General features: G+C 47.6%; 1 protein-coding gene across 1 annotated transcript; it reads right to left on the bottom strand.

Moving 5' to 3' along the window:
* Nucleotides 1-3,437: 3,437 nt before the first annotated feature.
* On the bottom strand, nucleotides 3,438-15,447 carry LOC144161912 (receptor-type tyrosine-protein phosphatase alpha-like). The gene is made up of 4 exons (XM_077692469.1): nucleotides 15,296-15,447; nucleotides 11,929-12,080; nucleotides 8,587-8,722; nucleotides 3,438-3,650 (listed from the first exon to the last, which is right to left on the bottom strand). The coding sequence occupies exons 2-4, from the start codon at nucleotides 11,964-11,966 to the stop codon at nucleotides 3,576-3,578; spliced, it is 249 nt and encodes an 82-aa protein (XP_077548595.1). The 5' UTR covers nucleotides 11,967-12,080; nucleotides 15,296-15,447; the 3' UTR covers nucleotides 3,438-3,575.
* Nucleotides 15,448-23,299: the final 7,852 nt, after the last annotated feature.

Below are 23,299 nucleotides of genomic sequence, written 5' to 3' on the forward strand. Positions count from 1 at the left end.
GGAAAGAAGGTGGCTATCCCAATTCCGCGATTCCACTGGCCTCCATAGCCGCTATGGCTCTCTCTACCAGCCATCGCTGGCAGGGGGTGTACGGTTGGTATGTACTGACATTCCCACACTGTGTGGTACGCGTCTACCCTCTCCCGGCAGTGCGGGCAAAAAGGTGAATATAACGTGGGGCACCAACAGTGCAGTCTAGCCAGTGTGGGTAATGTGTCTGTCTGTAGTCTCCTGATAGTGTGCTCGTCATCTTTAGTGAGGCTTTTGTCATGGGGTGGAATCTTCTGTTGATTCTCAGTATGCTCAAATATTCGGTGAAGGTTACGCTCACCATGTCCAAGGACGGGGCTTGGTACATGGGGGCCGGGATAAGAAGACCTCGGGCTGTTGCATCGGCGGCCTCATTCCGCTTGTGACCCGTGTGTCCTGGCGTCCATATGATGAGCACATTTTCCGGTAAGCGTTTACGTGTGAGAGACGCCGGAAAACGAGCAACGTTCTGTGCGCCGTGTGACGTCACTGCTCCTCGCGCATGCGCAGCACTGTTATCCAGAAGCCACGCGGAACTGCTCAACCTCGGCCAGTTTAGGTTAGCCTAGAGTTTAGCCTAAAAAATAGCTTAGATTTTTCAGTGGGCTCACTTTTCGCTAAATTTAGCCGTAAAAATTTGTTTTGTGATTGCCTGGTTGACCACGCGGCGTGGTCCCGTCGCGGTGACGGAACGGAAACGTAGAGCTCGGCTTTCCGTCACCGTCGCACTGTTTTCAGCGAGAAATCGCACGAAAAATCGTCGCTCATGATTGAAGACGGTTACGCGACGGGGTGAAAAACAGCTGTGTGAATGAAGGCTTACACAACACAATAGCACTCCGCAACACCTGCAGCACTCGCGAACATGGCAGTGGCGCACTGAACCGTAACAGTACGGACAGGCTGAAACCAGTCATCCAGTAGGGCGACTTTCACGAAACCCTGTGCGCATAGCTTTTGCAATACCAAGCCGAACAGACTTTTCTATCGTGATAACGAAGTTTAAAAGTGTTACCTGACCTATGTGTTTGCTGGGAGCAGAGCAAACGTCGCATTCTGTGACAAAAAGTGATGAGTTCTCTGGTCACGGCGATGTCGCAGGTCATAATCCGGCCCAAGTGCGGCCAAATGGTGTCCATCAACAGCCGGAACCCGCACGGCGTGTTGCCCGCCTTCTCCGGCCGACGCTGCGCAGTGCTCGTGTGGATGACGCTCACGAAGAAGCAGCCAGAGTTGGGACGGCCGCAATGGGAGAGTAAAGGTTTATGGTTCGTTGTTTCTTGCTTCGATGCGCCGATGTTGTGGCGTGTAGAAGAAGTCTTCCGATGGTCTGTGCTGGTGCCTGATGGTTGCGGCACTGATGACACGACGATGAGAGTTGTTGAGGGTTTTTAAAACTGTATATTTAAGCGAGAGACATATACAGGATATTTACAGACTGAAGTCGACAGAGTAAGTAATAAAGTGGGTTTCTAGGTCAGCTAAGACTTTGTGCCCGCGGCACCCCCGTCAGCGACGGACCCTGACCTAAGACTACCCAAGTGGTGATATCCTCCCTAGCCTGACCTGGCTAGCTCGGCAATACGCCGGCCGTGCATAGCACATTAAAACCCTGAGGATTCGACCCTGAGACCTCGTGTCCCGTGTCTTTAATGGATCACTTTGTCTCCAACCCCGATACACGGGCCAATCATAATCCCCTGGCGATCTGATTGGTCGTGTTACCACATCCGGGTTTAAATTGCGGTGGGCGACGCCCCCCCGTAACTCTGAAACATTGGTCACCCTCTCTCACCAACCAAAAAGGAACATATCAAAAGCAAATGAGACAGTTACAACAGACATTCGGAAACCCGCGGAAACATGTGCGAGCGCCAGGGACAAGCTTCTACGAACGCGGTCTGCATCGCCTGTTCCCACGATTTTCGTCCAAAACCGGACAACCACTCCACGCCAGCTGAAACCCATAACCATCCGTCTTAACGACCCGGCGCGTCCCCAAGATTCTCCGCCGTTGACAGGCGATGCCCCGTTAATTGGACCGTGGGCCAGAAACAGCGCGTAGGGACAACAGGACACGGCGGCCGGCTCAGGCCGTTACGCGCACACCGGGCCGTTACGCACACACCCTCGCGCGCCTTCACTCCGCGCGCGCGGGCCAACAAAGAGAGCACTTTCCCCTAAATTGACCGCCGTCTCGCTCCAGTTGACAGCTCCAAGCCTCCCCGTCTCCGGAGCCGCAGCGGACCGAATGGTTTTACAACCTGCTAAACGAAAACGCGATGTGCCCGGAGCCAGCTACTGCCAAGCTCCCTGAGTGCCCTTCAAGCCGCCGTACCGCCAATGTTTTCCCACGGCTACACCACGCACTCGGGCCAAAACAACGCGACGACACGGCTGCGGCCCCAGACTAAGTGTCCTCACGCGAGCGGCGTGACCCGGAGGCCGCTCGCTCTTAACAAGCTGGCTGCCATAAAGTCATTCATTCCCACTTCCTGGAACCGCGCCGCTCCCTCTGCGGTGGACACATTCCGCGTCGCTGGCGCCTGGATCCGCCACAGGGAAGAACAGCTGAACTGCACATCCGAGAAGAGCTTCGCCCCGATTTCTATACTGTATGAATAAATTTCGGTGATCTCTACAGTTCACTAGATTGTTCCGAATATTAGGAAGGCGTTGTTGCAAATATACTTCTTTGAGTTTCGTTCCTACCAGTTTCCCTTCCTTAAAAATATTAGCATTGTCATCTGGCGCACTTCCCTTTGTCTGGTAGAAGAAAAAGAGCGCGAAGAAGAGACAAGGACAGAGAGAAAACGACGAGGACTGCGAATTTCAACGCTTAATGCGATAGCATGGCCTATGGCACCTTGCCTGAAAAACTACAATTTGCATACACGAGCAGGCGAGTCCCTGGGTGTACGAATATATATATATATATATATATATATATATATATATATATATATATATATATATATATATATATATATATATATATATATATATATATATATATATATATATATATATATATATATATATATATATATATATATATATATATATATATGTATATATATATATATATATATATTGCCCGTTCGCCATAAAACCTTTTGGAAGTTCAGCGCCTCACTCTGTCCTTGTCTCTTCACTTCGTTGTTTTTCTTTTCCGTCCGTCCGTCTATCCGTCCATCTGTCTGTCTGTCTGTCCGTCCGTCCGTCCGTCTGTCTGTCGGTCTGTCTGCCTGTCTGTCTGTCTGTCTGTCTGCCTGTATGTATGGTTGTCTGTCTGTCGGTATATATCGCCGATCTATGATGACCGCTTGGACGCTTTTCATTAGTCGTGGTTGCAAACTGGTATCTTCCCGACCTCAGCGACTGATGAGGCTTGAATTACATGGAGATGGATTTGCAAGACACGTAGAAAAAAGCTTTATTTAATTTCCGCAAGCTCTTACTTTACATGGACAATTTCATTCATAGTGTTACATTTCTGTGCTAAATAAAATTGCTTCAATAAATACACAAGCGTTCCAACGCGGTTACTGGAAGTTGGAGTAAGTTTCGAAGGTGTCCAGGAAGCTCAGGGCAAGGTCGAAGCAGAAGGCGTACTGATCCTGCAAAATTCACAACGGTAAAAGGAGAGTAGATCAGTATTGCTGCGAACCATGAGAATACCGTACTTTTCTCGATAGAAAATATCCAATTTTTATCATCCGACTCTTACAGCAGAACATTATGTTTACACTGAGTTTTTTTACTTATTTCTTTCCATAACCGCACACCCTTCAGTGTTAGCACTTTAGTGACAAAACTCTTCCACGTTCTTTCCCCGAAGCACCGCTCAAAACTGACACTGTCATTAGAGGTTGTTCGTAATTTGAATTTGACGGCGCTGATATTCGTGCGACGTGGCTCAGTGTTCCCGGGTCATTTAAGAAAGCGGCGACAATGAAGGCTGGCGTTCATCACGTTGAGAGAGCGTTTGGGACATCATTCTGGCGCTATCTAGTTCACTCCGGAGATCACATATGTAAACTTCAGCAACTGATAAAACGTTGCTGGGTACAGTCGAAAGCTTTATGACAGTAAGCGCGGGAGCGCGTGCCGCTCAATATATGCAGAGCGCTCTGGTGAGAGGATGGCGCGCTCTCGCAGTTTGTGCGGTGGGCGGGCCCACTCCCTGAAAGCGCTTTATCGCGAGGCTGCCTGCTGCGTTAGTTACGTCACGGAGGATAACGCAGTCTTTATCACCCAATCCGGCAGAGGAAAGCAAACGTTTTGATGGGTTCGCTCTGTTTAGCGCATGATAAAAGGCTCCTCATCGGCACATGTATTCTCTGGAATCGTTTCCCGATATCTAACGCCGCTACCGCATCATACTACAGCGCAATCAACCTTGTCAGGGAGTGGATCCTCCAAATGTACGAACTACGACAGTTCAACATCCAATCGCTAGACTGCTCTGGATGCAATGAGTGACACGCGCTCCCGTGCTTACTCTCATAAAGATTTTGACTGTATATAGCTCCACCGGGAAACAGAAAAAGACGGAACACGGAAAAAGAAAAGCATGGCACGGACGCTAGACTTCCACTGATATTTTTTACTAGACGTACACAAAGACGCTACCTTGTCGGCGCATGCGTCAATAAAAGAAAAAAAGAGAGAACTTATTTATTTTACACGTATGCGAGTTATTCTGTGATTCAGGAACCACACTTCTTTTTTGAACAACGTTGCGGAAGTGGTGCTGATACATGCGTCGCCTTCTTCGCCATTACGGTATGCCTCACAAATTTCTCTTTCGCGTTAGCGGCTCGATCTGCGCAAGACCTGTGTTTTTAATGCGCAGCACTTTGGCGCCCGCTACTGCAGTTTGACGGCGACGTTGGCCTCGTTACGAGGCGAACGAAGGGAGAACCGATGATAATAATAAAACGGCGGAGGAGGGTTGCGAAAGTGTGAGGGGGAGGGCAATATGCCTAAGCTGTGAGAGACGCTCCTCGGCGGCGACGTATGGTGAAAGTGGGAGGGGGAGGCAGTGAGACATGCTGGGCGGTGACACCGCCCTGTGAGATGATGCCATTGCAGCGCGTGCCGTCGTGCGCGCGACGGTGATGCGTTGACTTCCTGAGACACACAGTTCGCGGTCCCTTTCCGAGACGCAGATTGCGATCGCTTCCTGAGACGCAGTTCGCGCCGCCGACGCAGAGGCCTACCATTGCTAACATTTGTGCGGGAGGCTCCAACACACGATTTACAATAACATGCTCTGCAGAGGCGAGACGCTGCGTGATAATGACAGAGTAGCACGCGCCGCCGTGAGTTCGCTCATCCCACGATCACTTCCTGATACACAGCAGCTATGCACCGTGACAGACCACACTGCAGTTCACGCGATTTACAAATTTTGCATAAGGGAGTATAGTGATTAGGAGGTATCCTGCGCTGGAGTGCACTTGTACCTGCTACAATGGTCGTCCAAGTTCCCCCGTCCCATGGCAGCCTCTACTGCTGAGCCATATGCTCTCTAAGTCTGTCGTTTAGGCATCTCACCGTCTGCCCAATGCAGCATTTACGGCAGGACAGGGGGATGCGATAGACTTCACCAGTACAACAGGGCATAAAGCGTGTGGCGCGATTCTTCGAGCACTCAGGTCCATTACACTCGTTTCACAATTCACTTTATGACACATTTTGCAGCTTGTGGGGAGCCGGAAACACAGCAGACGCCTCACATTTCCCAGCCACCTTTTTGAGGCGATGGGAGATCTGCCGGATGTAGGAGACCACAATTCACTCTTAGAAAAAAAGGTCGCGGCACTTACTAACAGAACATTAACCAGTTATTTGTCAAAGTATACACTAGGTACTTTGTGCTTTTACTAACTGGCCATGCATAACCTAGTAAAAGCTTCCGCGTGATAACATGGATCGGCTGAGCGGATCGGATAATATGGATAACATGAATGGATCGGATAACATGGATCAGCATGGATCGGCCACTACAACAGGGTACAAAGCGCGTGGCCTGATTATTTGAGCACTCGGGCACCGCCGTTCGATGGAAACAAGGTTTCCATCGAGCGGCCGTGACTCAGGTTGATTCGTTTGACAACACTTCGAGACGCATTTGCGCCAACTTGTGGGAACTGCAAACACAGCGGACGCCTCAAATTTCTCAGCCACTTTTTTGAGGCGATGGCAGACTGATGGATGTAAGGGACCACCATTGGTCTCACTCTTTCAGATTCCTCATTTCTCTCAGCTGTGTTTCTTCCGCTTTTTACTTCAGCGACATGGCTCTCCGCCACACCAGCAACGGTTTGTTCTGGGAATAAACCTGCCCTTTTTAGGCTCTGGACCTGTGTCGTGACGCTAGTGCCGACCCGGTGTTCGCACGATTTATCTAATGCAAGGAGCAGGCAGTTTTTCGCTGTTATCCTTTTCGTAATGTTTGAGTGGGCCGAATTGTAACTAATAATTTCCGTTTGAGATTGCGGATTATACCCCCAGCTTACGTTTTAACGGATGATTCATAGGCATATGTCAAGGTACTGCAGACCCCCTTTTTCTGGCATTTCGTAAGTGAAACTACATCCCGCAGCACCGCCTCTTACAACTTTAAGAAAACTGTCGGCAGCACGAGGTCTTTCATAAAACGTACACGCTTCTCGGCCCCCTGCTGTAAAAACAGTGTCCGCATCAAACGCCTTGCGGCGTTGGTTGTAGCCCGCAAAATTAAAAAATCTGTCTATTCGGTAAAGTGGTTTTTATAATGTAAAAAATATTCGCCCTCATTATATTAAACGTATTTTTGCACGAATAACAGTGCCTTCGTTTATTTAGGTCAACCGATTTATGAGTAGACCGCCACTATCCCATTGTTTTTAGGAATGTCCAACGCCGTACAGGAAATAAGTGTAGAGCCAGTCGACAGGCCTAAAATATACCCCCGACTGGTTATTGCACAGCGATAAAGATAGTTCTTGCGTGCGTACGCCACCAGTTTTTACCGAAACATTATACCACCGCCTGCGACTGAACTTGACTTATACCCACAGTTACTTCTTCGCCTCGGACTGACGACCAGCCCGTACTGCGACTACTGTTCTTCGGTAGAAACTGTTGAACATATTATATTTGAATGGGTGGCCTACTTGGCATCAAGATCCCGTTTTTTGAAGATATTGAACGCCTAGAGCAAGGGCTGGTAACTCTCAAGTCTATCCTAAGACCATGGACTTGCCCCTCAAAGCAGCGTCAGGCTCTAAAAAAGTTTGTTTTCCTATTGGGAGGACATTTTTCACATTTTAAAGTTGTAAATCCTGTGACACAATCTGAAAAATATTCCGCCAAGAACGTCAAGCCACGCCAGCGTTTTCTTTTTGCTTTCTGCCAACCGTTTCCTAAGGCCTTTTTTCCCTACATCCCCGACCCCTAGCAGGGAAGCAAGTAGGCGATTGCAAACGCCGGAAAAAAAGTATTTGCTTTTTGAATAAAGATCTCTCTCTCTCTCCCTCTCTCTCTCATGAAAGGGATAAGCATACAAGGGCAGATAGCTAGGCGGCCGCATTTCTTGCCTTTAACTGCGAGGTCACAGGGGCGAAGACGAGAGATGTCTTTGTATCGGAGTGGTGATAGTGCGACAAAACTGATGTCTTGCTCTCGTGTTAGGACTATGTTCCACCTCCACACTGCGCGTCTTGCAAACCGTACACTATTCTAGAGCACGTGGGGCGCCATTGCAAAAGGGGCAAATTAAAGCATAGCGGGCCTTCGCAAAGTATACCAAAATATTTTCACTAAAGCCGTAAAATGCCGTCTCATAATATAATATTATCCGACCTTCCGTCAAAGATTATAAATAAAACTCCCGCAAGCCGGCTCAAAATCCTGTATTTGAGAAAGACTGCATTTTATAGTTATTTTCTTATAAAATAAAGTTCGATATGAATACCTGCTTTGTCTTATTGAAATAACTGATAACTCTTAAGAGCCACCCACATTTACAATGAGATGATGATGATGAATAATAAACTTTATTGGAGACCAGGTGCTGATGTTAGGGCACCCCTCCGGTGGGAAGCTTCCTCAGTCAGGGATGCCTTGGGCTGTGCTGGCCATCCGTACCCTCTCCACCAATGATCGCTGGTGTGGAAGGTCGGAGCTGGTCAGCAGCTCCACCCACTTCTCATAGGTAGGGTAGGGGTTAGGGGTGAGGGAAGGGGATTGCTGGCCCTCCCATGCAATGTGGTACAGGGTGCCTGGTTACACTGAGATAATTATTTTTTCAGAGGGTATTTCAGTCTGGGAGCGTTTTCGTTGTGATGTTCAAAACATGCGTTGACGTCAAATTTACCATCGAAAAAAGGGGCAACAATTGAGAAATTCTGTCCATCCAAGCACCAGTGATCAAATGGTTTGCGCAAAATGCACCTTTAAACGTTTGGTTAGTGGGTTGTAACGGTGTGCGTGAAATAGGACCTGTTTCGTGCGTAAAATCAACCCTATTTTGAGAAAGAAGGTTTTGCCCCGTAGCTGTCTTACCGAGTCGACGATGAACTCAGGGCGGCTGGCGCGAACATTGCGCACGGAGCGGAACACGTCCAGCTCTTGCTCGAGTTTGAGCTGGTCGCAGATTGCCGCCGACACGCAGTAGAGTCCACACTCCTGACATCCGTCACTAGAGCGCAATAAAAGAGAGTAAGAGTTGCGACATTTAGCAAAGATCAGTGATATGTGCACTACGGAGTGCGAATAAACCAAATATAACTACAGACACACCACCTAGCCGCGCTCAAAATGTATTCTGCATAGTTCTCTTGCAAATGAGCCCATTTCATAAAGTTTTTTTCACACATTACTTTAGGAGATTGTTTAATCACTTCGGCGCCATATGTGTCATCGCGTCTGGATCACATGCGCAAAGTCGGCGTCATCAGCTGTACTACTACGGCTTTTTTAATACATCCATCCATCCCGCGTACTGGAACCACCTTCCGCGAGACATTGTTGAAATTAACCATGTCAGTTTGTTTCACCCTGTATTGTGTAGTGCTACTTAAATAATCATTGTTTTGTGCACACACAATTTCGTACTCGTGATATGTGTTTACATTTATGTATTACTCCCGAGATGTATATACGTGTACCAATTTGCATGTTGTGGGAATTACTGAGGCCCGCCATCTTCTCTATCTCTCTCGGCTCGCCGCGGAGGCGAGATGGGGAGGTCCCTCTCTCCCTGCGGCCGCGCATTTCCCCGCTGCGCGAGGATGACGGCGGGGGCGCTGCCGAACCCCTCACGTGACAGGTTTTGCCCAGAAGTTCCGGGCGACCTGGTATGGAGCCACTATCGGGAGCGGCCGTAAGTACGTCTTGCTCCTTTTGGCCTCCCTTTATCCGACCTCGCGCCTGTTTCTTTCGTCCTGGCTAAGGTGGTCTTGGCGTTGGAGAGAGGGACCATCCCCTCTCGCCTCCGTGGGGAGCCGAGAGAGATAGGGAAGATGGCGGGCCTCCGTAATTCCCACAATGTCTGTCGAAATGTGTTAAGTTTTTTTGTACATTGCTTGAGCCGGGTATTTTTTTTAAATACTTGTATGTTTTTATGCCTTTTCCCTTTAAACCACCCACTCCCTTCTCTAATGCCTTAGCCTGAGAGTAGCAATAAATACATAAATAATAAAAAAAGATTTTACTCTTTCCCTCTCCTGTCTTGCCTTTCTCCGTTACGGCCAAAACAAGAGACACGGAAGTTGTCTCGCGGCCATGCAAGGCATAGGTTGTGCTTCTAAGCACTTCTGTGCAAATAAAGCATGCGTGGCCCCAAAGGGATCCTCCACTATATTCTAACACTTCATATTTGTGGGCCAGCAAACGAACGACCGCGTATACCCCGGTTTCACCTACTTGGTTTGCTACAAAGTACGTCTCCGTTAATATTTTGCTGATGAAATGAGTCCCTACGTTCTGAAATGATGGGACTGTGCAAAAGAAGAAGTGTATAAACGGAACGCCGTGATGTTTAAAAATCAGAGTCTCTGGCGTCAGCAGGAGTGATGCAGCACACGTACAGGCTCTTATCCGGGCGTTTTCGCTGCTAATTTGAGTGCACGTCCAATATCAGAATTAGAAAACATCAAGAAGACAGTTGACCATACTCTAATAATAATAAACTGTGCGTACATTTCAAAAATTAACCGTACGAGTGAGCGGGAAGTAGGCAAGGCAACCCGTATTGTCAGCATAGTACGGTGGACTAATATTTTTTTGCTTCGTATCACGATTGTAAACGGTAACCCACTAGCCGACAACAAGCTTTGTCATAGTTTGGATGCGCCAAAGGTAGTACCCAGACGAACTGTCAACAAGAAAGATGTCTGTAGTTTCGTCGTATTTTCGCGTGTCGTACTGTCGTCTTGTCGTATTCCTGTCGTGCGTGATCCCATGTTCTGTCGTGTGTCGTATTCCTGTCCTGATTTTGATGTTCCGTCGTGGCGAATTCCTGTCTTGTCTTGATTCTGAGTGTTCCATCAGTAGTTGCACATTGTTTGAATATTATTGCCCATTGTGTAGAGTAGCGTGAATGGCAGTTGTTTTGTGACTGCAGGAATGTTTGGCGTTGAGAAAATTGACTCTGTCGTTACGACCGAAATGCGTGTCGCAACAACAGACGGCTGTGTCGTAGCAGCAGGACTTCTATTGTAACAACAGTACGACAAGAATTCCTGTTGGGTTTTAGGGGCGAAGCTCCTTAAGGCGTGGGTCTGTCCATCCTCGACGTATGTATGTAGCCACCTCTAGTTTAGTTCTTGGATTGTTTACTAGATGGCGTGGCTACTTCTAGTTTAGTTCTTGGATTGTTTACTAGATGGCGGTACTTGCATATGATGAAAAGATGCGCTTGGATTGTTTACTAGATGGCGTGGCTACCTCTAGTTTAGTTCTTGGATTGTTTACTAGATGGCGGGGAGCGTTGTAATAAAATCCGTTCGCTGTTGGCGCGCGCTCGGAGTCGCCCGATGGATAAGGCTGCAGATGTGCGAGCCCGCGAGGCAGAAGCGCTCCGTGAAGCTGCGCGACGCCGCCGCCAAGATCCTGCCGTACGAGAGCGGGAGGCCGAAGCGTGTCGTCTGGCTGCGCGACGCCGCCGCCAAGATCCCAGCGTTCGAGAACGAGAGGCCCAAGCGTCACGGCAACGGCGCGAGGACCCTGCCGTACGCGAAGCGGCACGGCTGCGGCGCGAAGAGGATCTCCAAAACGTCAGAGAACGGGAAGCGGCGAGAAAGCGCGCGTATCGGCAGGCAGACCTTCCTTTTTTTTTTGACTTGGTCAGTGACCACGATTTTATATTCGCAGACCACGATGCAGTGAGAGCTCGTGAGGCGTCTGCAAAACGCATCAGGCGAGCTCAGCCCCAAGGTGCCGACGCGCGGTTTCAGCGAGACTTTCTAGACGTTACGTTCGGACACAGATGTAGTGGGCGAACTTTCACTGAAGAGTCACGGTTTTACTGATGATTTGCCCTCAGGAGCTTCGCCCACTCATCATCATTCACCCCGTGGATATGCTGTGAATTTTTTTTGCGGTATCCCTGTTTTCATTTCAGTCTGGGTAGACGGTTCCCTATGGTCGCGTTTGTAAATGTGGATGTGTTTGTGAATGTGTGTATGAGAATACCCCAGTGCCCATGCCTGCATCTTTCAGCACAAAACGATGGCAGTTAGTATATACAAAGTGTCCTTCTAACCCAGAAAAGTTTACTTTGTCGAAGGGTTAAGGCGCCCTAGAAAATCGTGAATCGGCCCCCGGATTTGCTAGTGCACATCTCTGCTTATCTTCCATTCGACATTGTTAAGACGGAGTCCTGAGACGAGTTTGTGAACTCACAGGCACTGCACCACGACTGTTTTGCCTTCGGCGTGCATCTGCCAGCGTTCCACGTGCTGCAGGATCTCTAAGGTAACGGCTGTGGAGCTGGGAACGCTCCGGTGCCTCGTCCAGGACTGGGAGTGGAACTGCCTCAGAATTCGCGTTGGCTTCTGGAAACGAAAGAGTAAAATTAGCTGTGCATGTTTTATCTAATCAACGCTCTTTTTATGATAACCACCATACGAACCAGGAAAAAGAGAATTTAACTGAACGAATAATTTTCTAAAAGGTTTGTACTTTTGCTGCTGAAATAGTGAAGCCGTTTATAGGATGGGTTGACTTTGGTTAAATATATTATTTTTAAAACTTTTACTGTTGTGCACGGCAGTAAGGAAGGACACGCGAAATGCTGACCGCTTACATTTTCCCTAAGCGACAACACAAAGGAACAAAACTAGAAAGAACAAAGAGAGAAGGCGCCTTACGAAACAGTCTGCGCGAGCACTTAAGTAGAAGAAGGCTTACGGACGGGTTTTAATTAATTGACATTGCAATAAACGTGCTTCTTTGCCCTAGGCACGAACCTCCACGGCTGGGCGCGGTCTCTACTGGCCTGATATCTGTGAAATACTGCTGGTTAAAGGGGAAGGTTAACGATTCGTGTTGCTGCAAGAGCGCCCGTCAGCAAACTGTTTATCAAATTCTGCGCTGAAAGGTGCTTGCAATCAAATTGTTGAAAATGCGAATGCTGCCTTTTTTAATGATTTCACACGAAAAGAAGAGACGTGCACCAAAGAATGCCTGGTTTTATTGTGGTTCCTATTCGACTAAGGTGCAAAAAATAGGAAAAGCGAACTAGGAAGGACAGGACAGGACAGGACTGTCTTAAAGGACATGACTTACAAAACTGTCTTACAGGACAGGACTGTCCTGCCCTGTAAGACAGTGCACAGCCACGTCCTGTGCCTTCTTTTGTCCAGTGTTCCTGCTTTTCTTGCGCTGTGCACCGTTGTCCGAAACAAGAGATGTCACTGGCCTGGGAATAAGGTGGTCTGCCGCGCACTTCTACGACATTTGTGTACACATGCTCTTGACGCCGTTGCATTGTCAACATAAAAAAGGTCAACCACTATCCCGAGAGAGAGAGAGAGAGAGAGAGAGAGAAAGAGAGAGAGAGAGAGAGAGAGAGAGAGAGAGAGAGAGAGAGAGAGAGAGAGAGAGAGAGAGAGAGAGAGAGAGAGAGAGAGAGAGAGAGAAAGAGAGAGGAGAGAAATTTTATTGCTCCAAGGGCTAATAAGGGGGAGGGGTGGTGACCGAAGGAGGATGGTCCCCGGTGACTTTGGCAGCCCGAGCGACGATGGTTTCTTGTACCGTCGAATTCGAGCTGCCCAGCGCCCTCGCCCAGTGCCCACCGTCTCAATATGGGGGGAATGGGTTGTGGGAGCATTTCCTGAGGAGGTGGCCCATGGTTTGGACCAGCCCAAAACCACTCTCTCGAGCCGCCGCCTCGTCTTACTTTAATGTAGTAATACATGTGTGCCCTAAAAGTGCGGCCAATGGTCTGCCTGTAAATCAAAAATAATTTTGTAAAAATGGTAGACAAGCAACTTGCTTGTTTTTCAGCACAAACAAAAACACATTTTTGTGACATTGGTATCTTGCGGGCACGGTATGCTCGTTTGAAGCGAGGAGCGATGGCAACGTAATTTATTAGCTTAGGTGCTTTGCGTGGGTTCTCATTGGCATTGTTACCTGCGGGGCTGCAAATGCACTGTGTAGTTCGACTTCCAAGGATGCAACTACGTGGTCGTGTACCTGATATAACTGAGCGTACTAAAACCTTAGATATCAGTAAAAGGAAGTTTCAGTTGCTTACACAACCATAAAGAAACAGCAGTTCTGCAGAAAATATTCGAAGTAGGAATGCAAATCTGTTAGCGCCACCTTGTGGTGACTAATCGCAACAGAAAAGTTATCAAATGTCGAGAAAAGGCTTTTCCAGCTCTTAGCAATAAATCGCAGTGTTGGCCGCACAAAAAGACCGCGTTACCTTAGTTCCAGTATGTTCCGTAGAAGTTCAGGGTTCGTTTGAAATGTTTGGAACAAATTATCAGTTCCCTTACGAAGTAGACAACGGTCGTTTGAGAAGACAATTCAGAAGCTTTTGTAACAGACCCTACCCCTTTTACCCGCTCCGCACACACGCAAAAAGAACAATAAATGCTCCCCGTGGTGAGTTAAAGTGGTCCCCAATCATATTTCAACAAATGCTAACCATGCTATATGCAAGGATTAGGAACGTCATTGAGGATTTAACATCAATCATATATAAAATTTTCTTGATACTTGACCGTATTGTTTTTAATTTTTTAATCGGAGGAATGCACCCTAAGAAATGCGCACCGCAGGCGGGATTCACCAGAACGCCTGAGAACAAGCAACCAGCGTGACCAACGTATGAATCTGACAAATGAAGAGGCGCGGTATGTGATTAAAGTACTAAAGAGAATCCGCGCAGTCGCAACAGTGCAAGACGTGCATGTGCGCTGTTGCACGAGCGCAGAATCTACTTCTTACTCTAATCACAAGGTTGGCCTCGCCATTCGCTAAACTCCCACGTTTGGTCATTCTGATTGGTTGTTCTTGAACGTTGTGGTGAAGCCCACGTGAGGCGATTTCTTAATGTGCATGTGGCTGATGGAGTGAAAAATGGGTGTTGGCGGCACAAAAAAATCCCTGCTCTCTGCGGACGAGGATATGCGATGGCCTGACGTACGCAATAGCTGTTGCACGTCATGTGAGCCCCTAGCAACGATGTGGGCGTTGCTACGGGGACAGCTGAACTGCTGACGGCGCTACGGAAGTGGGAAACGCGAGTGTGCGCCGACCGTGACGTTAGGCCGGAAGCGACTTTCCGGTGTTGTCTTAAGAGCGCGACGCCTACACAACAATATAGCTTAATCATAGCTCAGCCACATCACCCGAATGTGCGGGTTCACAACAACAAATTCCGCAAACTTCGCGAAGCACACGTATGCTTTCGCGTTCTCACAGTTATGCGGACTTACGTCTTCGCGGTAATTTTCATGCTAAGTGATTACAAATAAATATCACGGTGAATTGCTCCGGATACTCGTAATGAACCCCTTATGATATGAAATTATTTACGTGAAAATTTAGCATAAGAATAGCGTTAGCCAGTTTCAGTTCGCAACAAGCTCTGCTGCGTACAGAGGAAACATTAAAGCCCGTAAACTGAAGATTTGCTCGTACTCTCTTATGCATTGCTCCTCCCACTTTTGGACATCTAGCGATTTGCACTTCTTCGAATGAAAATGTAGTAACGAAGAAATAGTATATAGCACAACGAAGAAGCCTCTCGTACCGCGTTCTGGGTGACTTTGAAGGTGCGGACGACCAGGCCCTGGAAGTCCTTTGTGTCCGTCTGCTCCACGGTGACCTTTCCGTACCTCGCCGTGCTCTTGAGATCCGGCCAGAACGAAGGCGTCGCCGTCTAGAGGAGGCAAAGTAGTTCATCAAAATAGAGGAAGGCGTTAAATAGGCATCAGCCACTACTACTCTGGAACCCATGCCATTTCACAACGCTGCTGCATGTGTGTGTGCGCGCATGCACGTGTGTATAATATAATGTTATACATATAATGGTATATGTAATTACATATAAGATGTGGGAATCTTGAAGAACCGCGACCCGCGATCCCGAGCAGGAGCGCACATGGAGAGGCGTGACGCGCCTAAAGCGGTCCGGCGCTCCGCTGGTTCGTCGGCGCCCCGACAGATGGCACCAGTGGTCTGTGCGTGGCAAAGGCGCGCGGGAGACAGGGAGACAGTTTGACCGGAGGTCCGGTCTGGGTAGCATCGGCGGAACAGATGGTGACGGTGTGGTTTAATGGCGTAAGGGCTACTAGTGCATAGAGCGCCAAGAGGAGTGCTGGTGTTTCAGTTACAGCTGTTTGTCTAGAATTGGTGTATAGGGCCAATGGTTAGTGATGAAAAGTGGATATCCAACAGTTCAGGAAGCAGGAGTACGTGAGGCCTTCAAAAAAAGGGTGCCTCAGGTTGATCGTTTTGCTAAGGCAAAAAAAGGCGAGGCCTCTATGCATCACATTAGAAGCTTTCAGCCCTGTCCTCCCCATTGAGGGCAGCCTGCGATTACACACAGTATGACAATTCCTTTAAACAATCAACGTCCACAATGTGATTAGTGATTACCCAATCCCGGACAATAACTTATGCCTTTTATAAGAATATAAACCATGCGAGAATGTAAAGTATATTCCAAGCCTGTGCGTCGTTAAATATGTGCCCACACACGCCATATAGCAAGAACCAAGGAAATGAAACCACAGAAAAATAAATGCTATGCCAATGCGGAATTTGGGCGGAACGTCAACGCGGAATCTGGGCGCTCACGCGTGCCAGACCGGCCCGATTGGTCGTAGCCGCATGGGGCGTCAGTCTCAAAAACTGTCACGTGATTCACAAGGCGGAAAAGCGTGCCAACAGCACCGCGGCCGCCCCGATACATCACGGGAGCCCTGATGTCAACCGTTTGGGTCGAAGTGCAGGTGACGTCATGAGCTTGCTCGATGGTGCGGATGAGCTTTCTCATGCGCGCACAGATTAAAATTGATTTAAAATATGTTCTTCTTAACGGTTACGGTTTGAACTTCCAAGAGGATATCTCCATACACAAGTGAAGCTTTTTACATAGTTATCCGAGCTTTGAAATTTCGTGTCAGTACTCCTTTAATGTTTTAGACCCGTTCACGTTTTTCGTAGCGCATGAGCAATGCTCTATTTGCTGACTTGGACTGCAGATGACCTTCTGGGCTTTTGCTCTGGGCTTTTGCTTTTGCTTCTGGGCTTTTGGACTTTTGCACATGGGATGCCCTACTGTCTGCCTGGAGGTCCCTTTGTGTGGGCCTCCAGACAAAGTGGGCCCCAGGTTTTGTGACCGTGGTGCAGAACAATTTTTACGTAGGTTGGCTGGTTGCCTGTATTGCAGTTCACAAAATCCTTGTGCTGAGTCCTTGCCATGCAAGGAGTTGGGCATTCTTTTTTTTTTTTTTTTTTGACGTCAGTTTGAGAACCAACTTTTCAGTTTAATGTGGTATTGCCCTGCCTGAAGCATTCTTATGTGCAGGTGTTAATTTCCAAAGGTTTATATCCACAGCAAACTCAAGCTCCAATATTTGGATGTTCTGGTATACCCTTGTCATTCAGGCCGGCTAATATGTATCGGACTAGGGGTGTGCGCATTGGCATTGTTAATTTTTGTGAAAAGCATCGTTCCAGAAAATACTGATATCAAACGATGCATTTTCCAATGCTGTGAACTGTTTTCTACTGCTAAACCATGGCAAATGCTGTGCGAGGAAGGCGATGTAGCTCGCAAGCCTGGCCCACTGCTGTAACTTCGGGGCACGTTTGTTACATCATATTGTCATTTTAGTAACTGTACTGTATCTCACTGTGTCACTTTTCACATTGTCCAACTTTGCAGGCATTAATTATTGCATTTTAATGTAATTAAAGTGTAACCAGTTAATATAATGTAACCAGTGTAACAAGTTAATGTAATGTAATTTAATGTAACCAGTTCCACAATGAAGCGATGCCCCAACGTGGTGCGGGAATGCAGTGCACGCGGTACCCATTCGACGCATCGATCATTTTTTTCAAAGCCTAGCAAGCTCGCTGTCAAATATGGCAATAACTTATTGTTTTATGACATTGCAATCAGTCCGGAAGTTCACATCACGCACCTATATAACAAAGGCCACACAGCACATTACACACTCCGAGGACTGGTCAAGGTGAAGTCACGCTCTCTGAGGCGCATTCGACAAACTCCGTCTGTCGATCCACGCAACTTCTCGTACTATGGCTCACGATCTCAGGCATCCTTCTTGCGATAACATCCATGTTGGAGACCCCAGCTGATAAAATGATTGAACAGAGACTGAGCCAACCGAAGCCATAAAAGGAACCCGGATTGTGACCTACACAGTCGTGTATACAGTGGTCACTTCGCGCAGCCACAATCTTTTCTTGCCACAGCAACGCCCGATCAGGAAGGCCGTTTCAGCGAGCCCCGACTGGAGAACCTATCTCGTTTCAGGATCTATTGGTGGCTTGTTTTCAGGGTCTTTTTCTGCCATTCGTGTGTTTGTGATTGAGCAACGACAGAAGAGGTGTCCAATGACGGCTTGGCCGATCATAGAGTTAATACTACCACCTCAAGCGATCTGATACCAAAATGGCTGCATCTATTGGTGGCGTTTTGGAAATACGATCCTCCGAAAATTTGAGTTTTTTCTATCGTGTGCAGGTATTTAGTCAGCTCAGCTGGTATAAGTATTTTTCTATGGTACTTTGGCAGAAAAACTTTACAAATGCACAGAATACAAAACATAGGAGCTAGATATGTGCCTTCAAAAAACGTTTTGGTTATTCTCCGAAAGTTTCCAGTCCTGTTCCTCCTTAAGGGGGCCAAATACAAGTCTGTTTTATTCGGAAGATTTTGTGTTTTAGTTTTATAGTGCCCCTAGCACTTGTCTGGCAGCAAATGATGCCGCATTCATCAAGAAATTCTCCCGCCAAATCGTGTGCTTTCGCGATGTCTGCGGTGAAGTAATATGTGCGGGTATTCAAACTTCCCCTGCATCATTTGGCCCTGCAGCCTTAATTGCCATCAGTCCTCCCAGATGGCGCTACCATACTCAGCCAAGCACCATTGTCTGCCGTTGCTTTGTTTTTGACCGTATTTTATTCTGGCTTGCTTTTGTTTCTATAGAAAGTAATATTTCGTGAAATTTAAGGTATCCTGGACAAACAGGGTCACTTAAGGCAACATGGCTTACTCCAGTCGGCCAGTGTCCTGTAAGACAACTCCAAAGTGGCAGACTGCTGTGCAGCTAAAACGGCATAGTGCACCCAGTACCAAGTGCAGTGCACGTCGGTACTTCTATGTTTACATGTATTTTCGTAACTTTCATCGTTTACCCCGCTATTCTTACTGCTGTAAAATGAATATGCATTATGTTTAAGCGCAAGTAGCTCATTGGGCAAGCTTAAAAGCCCTGCCTAGTTTGCATTTGCTTTTGCCGGCCTCAGCCAATCGCGCAGCTGGACGCATATGACATCATAAGTTCTGTTGTGGAAAATGAGCTAGTGGGTCACGTGGCCATTTCCTTCTTTCCTAATTATGTAGCTTATTTGAGCGAAGTTTATGTTTAGAGTGGTGTCAGTATGATTCTAACGAGGCAACCTTTCGAATTATCCAAACTTGTGTTTCGTCTGCGTGGCCCCTTTAATTAAAGGGGTAGACTACCGATTTCTGGATAGTGCATATCCTCTAGTTCATATGACAGCCACCGTTTTATATAGGTGGGTGATCAGAAGGAATTTTTAAATAAATTGGTGGAAATCATTTTAATTGGCACTAAGCTTTCTGAAGTCTGAAAAGGTGGCGCCATCTAGTGTCTAAATGTCACACTGCCCATGCAGGCACAAACTTCTCCGTCGGTTTCAATGGGTGATTCAAAAACCATTTTAGGGGTAGGAGGGACTGCATTTTGGTATTTTTTTAGCTTGGGACAAGTTTTTAAGCACCCCTGTTTCATCTCGCATACAGTCAAAACTATGTTGCTCGCTGGCCCACTGTCATGTTTGCCGGTATTCATTCTGGCAGCGAACATGACAATGGTGGATCTAAAAATGCCCCTTTCAAACGTTCTAGGGCCCTGTAGGGAAAACTGGCTCTGTTCAAGGTGTTTTAAGTGATGCCCTTTCATTTGGGATAGAGAGCATATACCCCAAGAATCCGTTTTCTGTCCCTTTAAATGCTTTGAGAAATGTTTTAATAAGGCATCAGCTTGGCATCGAATAACGTGGTAATCATCAAACGGTGATGATTAAATGCAGTTGTGCAGTACGACGGGGCTTTGATCGTTCTGTAAATGCGACCTGTCGTTGTCTTCTCCACTCAGGTTGGCGACATCATCACCGTCACCAAGACCAACATCAACGGCCAGTGGGAAGGGGAGCTCAAAGGGCGCGTGGGACACTTTCCCTTCACGCACGTCGAGTTCATCGACTCGGAAAACCCGGACGACGACGAGTCCTAGGCGCGCGGCAGGTCGCCTTACAATGAGCCCGTCGTCTTCTCCCTCTTCCCGAGGCCGTTTTCTTTACCTCTCTCTTTCTTGATAACTGTACGCCTCGCCACTGGCGACTTTCCCGTCACGTGCTGTCGCCGCACCTCCCGCATCTGCACCGGCATTGTCACCACCACTGTTTGCTGTGTGCTGCGTTGTCGACAGCACCCGCCCAACCTCGCACCCAACTGCGTGCGGTGGCCCGGCTTTCGCCGCCGCCGACTAGGACTAGGTTTGTGACGATGCGGCGGTTGCGTTTTGGCCGATGAAAGCTCAGAGTTACTGCGTCTCGACCGTGGGTGCCCAAGCAAAAGGACCTTGGGGCTTACAAGCGTCGTCCGCGTGCGAAGAAGGAAAGAGAGTTGTGTGTGCTTTGTGGAATCTGTCCCCGATTTCGTGTGGGCGTGTGTCAACCTGAGTGAAATCTTTTTGTTTTTATATCTTAATTTCAACGTTTACAGCGTGACCGGCCATCGGCCACACTTCGGCCGTCGTGTGTTGGCCAAACGGGGAGCACGTGTCCACGGTACAGCTGCTTTGCTGCTTGGGTCTCGTTAATGGACCACGATTTTGACGAGGACGGTCGAAAGGGGCGAGGGTGCTTTTCATTGCGGGTCTCCTATGTTTTGATGCGTGGTGCGAACGATGGCTGCTGTTTTGATGCCATTTTGTTTTAGCAACGGAACTTCAAGAACATGTATGGGAGTTATTTTGCTGTTGTGGGGAAATTTCTTTTGCCTTCTGGCTTGGAGGGAACTCCGAAAGGCTGAGGGCTCTTTCCAGGTTGCAGGCAAGAAGGCTGAAACCCCATTGCCTGCTGGCTTTTGAAACAACCACTAAGGATGTTGAACGCTGTAGTTGCAGAGTTCTGTTTTATAACTACAATCGCCTGTGAGCCACTTTTGATTCAGCAACGTTGATATGGCCCCTACTAAGTTAGTTGAATCGTTACGGCTGTTTTCATTTCCGTATCCTTTAAAGATGTCTTACTTCTTCAGAAGCTGAGTTGACTTCACACGCAGGTCAGTGGCCTTTGTTTTTATACCGTGAACCTTTTCCATGGCGCGTTTGTATTCTTTTCGAGATAGCACAAGATGGTAGATTAGAGTGACATGTCACGGACTTGAGGCCTCGTGCACTGTATAACTAAATGGGCGCATTGCCTTTAACGATCCTGGCTGTGCCCACCTTTTGCAGGGTTCTGTAACAAGGTTAGCGCTGACGCAAGCGCCAGTTTTCCCAATGCAGTTGGTCAGTTTTTAGGAGCATTGCATCGTGGGAACTTTCGTCTGTTGCTTGTTTTCAGGTAATGACGGGTCGCAATCGCAAGCCGTGTGAGGGTTCAGAACGCAAAATGGTTCTATCGGGAAAGAGGTCTCGTACAACTTTCAGGATTCTGATGGTTGGAAGCCAGTCGGTCGTTCTTGCTAACTTTAAAATGAGCCGCACCCCTTTGCTGCTGATTGTGAAGTTCCTTGTTACGTGCCCAACTCAGAGAAGAATCTGTTTGACCGAACGCGGTGCTAGTTGTGTACGTAGTGTCTTGTATTGTAATCGCTCTGCTTGTGAATGCCTGCGAAGTGTTTGTAATGTGCAACATCAACAGGTGGGGCTTTCTTTGACTCCGACCCGAACCGTGCTAAATTACGACTTGACGAACTGTAGTGGATTCCCTGGGTTTTCTTTTTGTAGCCTTTGTGGGAATGACGGGATGCTTTTTTTGTCTGTGTGTGTGTGTGCCTTAGAGCTACTTCTCGTTGATGTCTGTACTAGTGCTCCACGAACGTGACGCTGTGTGCGGCATAAAGAGGCCATAAAGACGAAATAAAAATGGTTCATTAAAAGGACTACTTTGTCCGGATAACGATACAAATTTTGTCACAAACTTCAAAGAAATAATGGGGATATTGGGGAAAACAGATGGAGCAGTGGCGACTCCATAGCCACTTTCTGTCAATTTTATGACGTCACAGAATCTTGTTTGTGCGATTGGGCGATTGTGGTGGGGCCCAGATTTCCAACTAGAATGCTCACGTGCGGTTAACACACTGAGAGCAATGTCTTAGTGCTGGCCAATATTGCATCACTCCTGCCAATAACCCGTCGCTGTAGTGCGGAATTTGTATGTCTTTCAATATTTCTCGCGTTTTCTCAGTTAAAAACATCTTTCATGGTTGGGAAGGGGCCGAGTGAGTGAATTGAACAAATTGACCAAAGCTGTATTTTGTCTTCATGGCTTCTTTAAAATGCTGCATGGATGTTTTTCTTTCTCACTGTTTTGTGAAAAGGGGGAGCATATGGGCTTTCCGCAGACATGTGTACAGTTTTTTCGCTGTTTTTCCTCCCTCATTTTCAGGCAACCTGCAGTTTGTGTAAATGCAGTTTGTTGTGAAAGGTCGACTGGTAGTGCACTCTGCTTGGACATCCCTCAGAAGTGCTGTGAAGGCAGTGTCGTAAAATTATACGATGCACCTTGAATCAACAGGAGTTGGAATGCAGTGTGTGCTTTCTTTTTTTCCATCTCGGTATTTGCTGGAATCGTGCGTTGAATGGGTGTCAATGTCACTGCGTCGGGGGCACTCCCAGTACCCGAAGGTTAGTAGCCGTCTAGGCTCCTGAATAAGCTCTCATTTTTCAGCTTTTAGTAGCGGTATTTATAAAGTCGATGCAGTTGCATCCATGTAAATTGCAGTTATTTTGTTTGTGCTTAATAAATGTGAATTTCATATTTTGTTGGGCTTAAGTTTTTTTTTAGTTTTTTTTTTCATGGCAGTTTGCTCATACCTGGATCTCATGAGACTTTAATGCTGCCATAATGAACGTGCCTTCTTTTTCTGTTATCGTGAAGAGGACAAAAAATAACAAGTATTAAAGTTAACGGAAAGTGCGGGAGAGTAGTTGCACTCGGGCTAAATCAGTGCAAGGTTTTGACGCATTAGTAGAGAGCAAAGTGTTAGGTCCGAAAGAATGCTTTGCAGCAACAGCAGCAGATCTTTCCACAGTGTGCAGGCTGCTTGTCAAGGGGAAATTGAACCCGACCTTGTGCAAAGACTTTGAATTCAAGGTTCGATCGTATTACCGCTGCTGTTCCCACCCAGAAATCCAATGTATATTGGCCTACACTTCCCCGAGCAATCGCAGTTCAGATCTCGGCCATGGTTTCATCACTGTGGGGTAGCACAAACTGCGTATTGGAGGCATGGCCA

Source organism: Haemaphysalis longicornis, unplaced genomic scaffold, assembly GCF_048455015.1.
Source record: "Haemaphysalis longicornis isolate Haplotype H1 unplaced genomic scaffold, Haemaphysalis longicornis Haplotype H1 scaffold_12, whole genome shotgun sequence".
Taxonomy (NCBI): Eukaryota; Metazoa; Arthropoda; class Arachnida; order Ixodida; family Ixodidae; genus Haemaphysalis; species Haemaphysalis longicornis.

Bases quoted from the DNA above. Each gene is read 5' to 3' on its own strand.
- LOC144161912 (XM_077692469.1), bottom strand. From the start codon at position 11,966: ATGCACGCCGAAGGCAAAACAGTCGTGGTGCAGTGCCT. The intron at 8,723-11,928 runs GTGAGTTCACAA...ATTGCGCTCTAG, and splicing joins ACAGTCGTGGTGCAGTGCCT to TGACGGATGTCAGGAGTGTG. The intron at 3,651-8,586 runs GTAAGACAGCTA...TGAATTTTGCAG, and splicing joins CTGAGTTCATCGTCGACTCG to GATCAGTACGCCTTCTGCTT.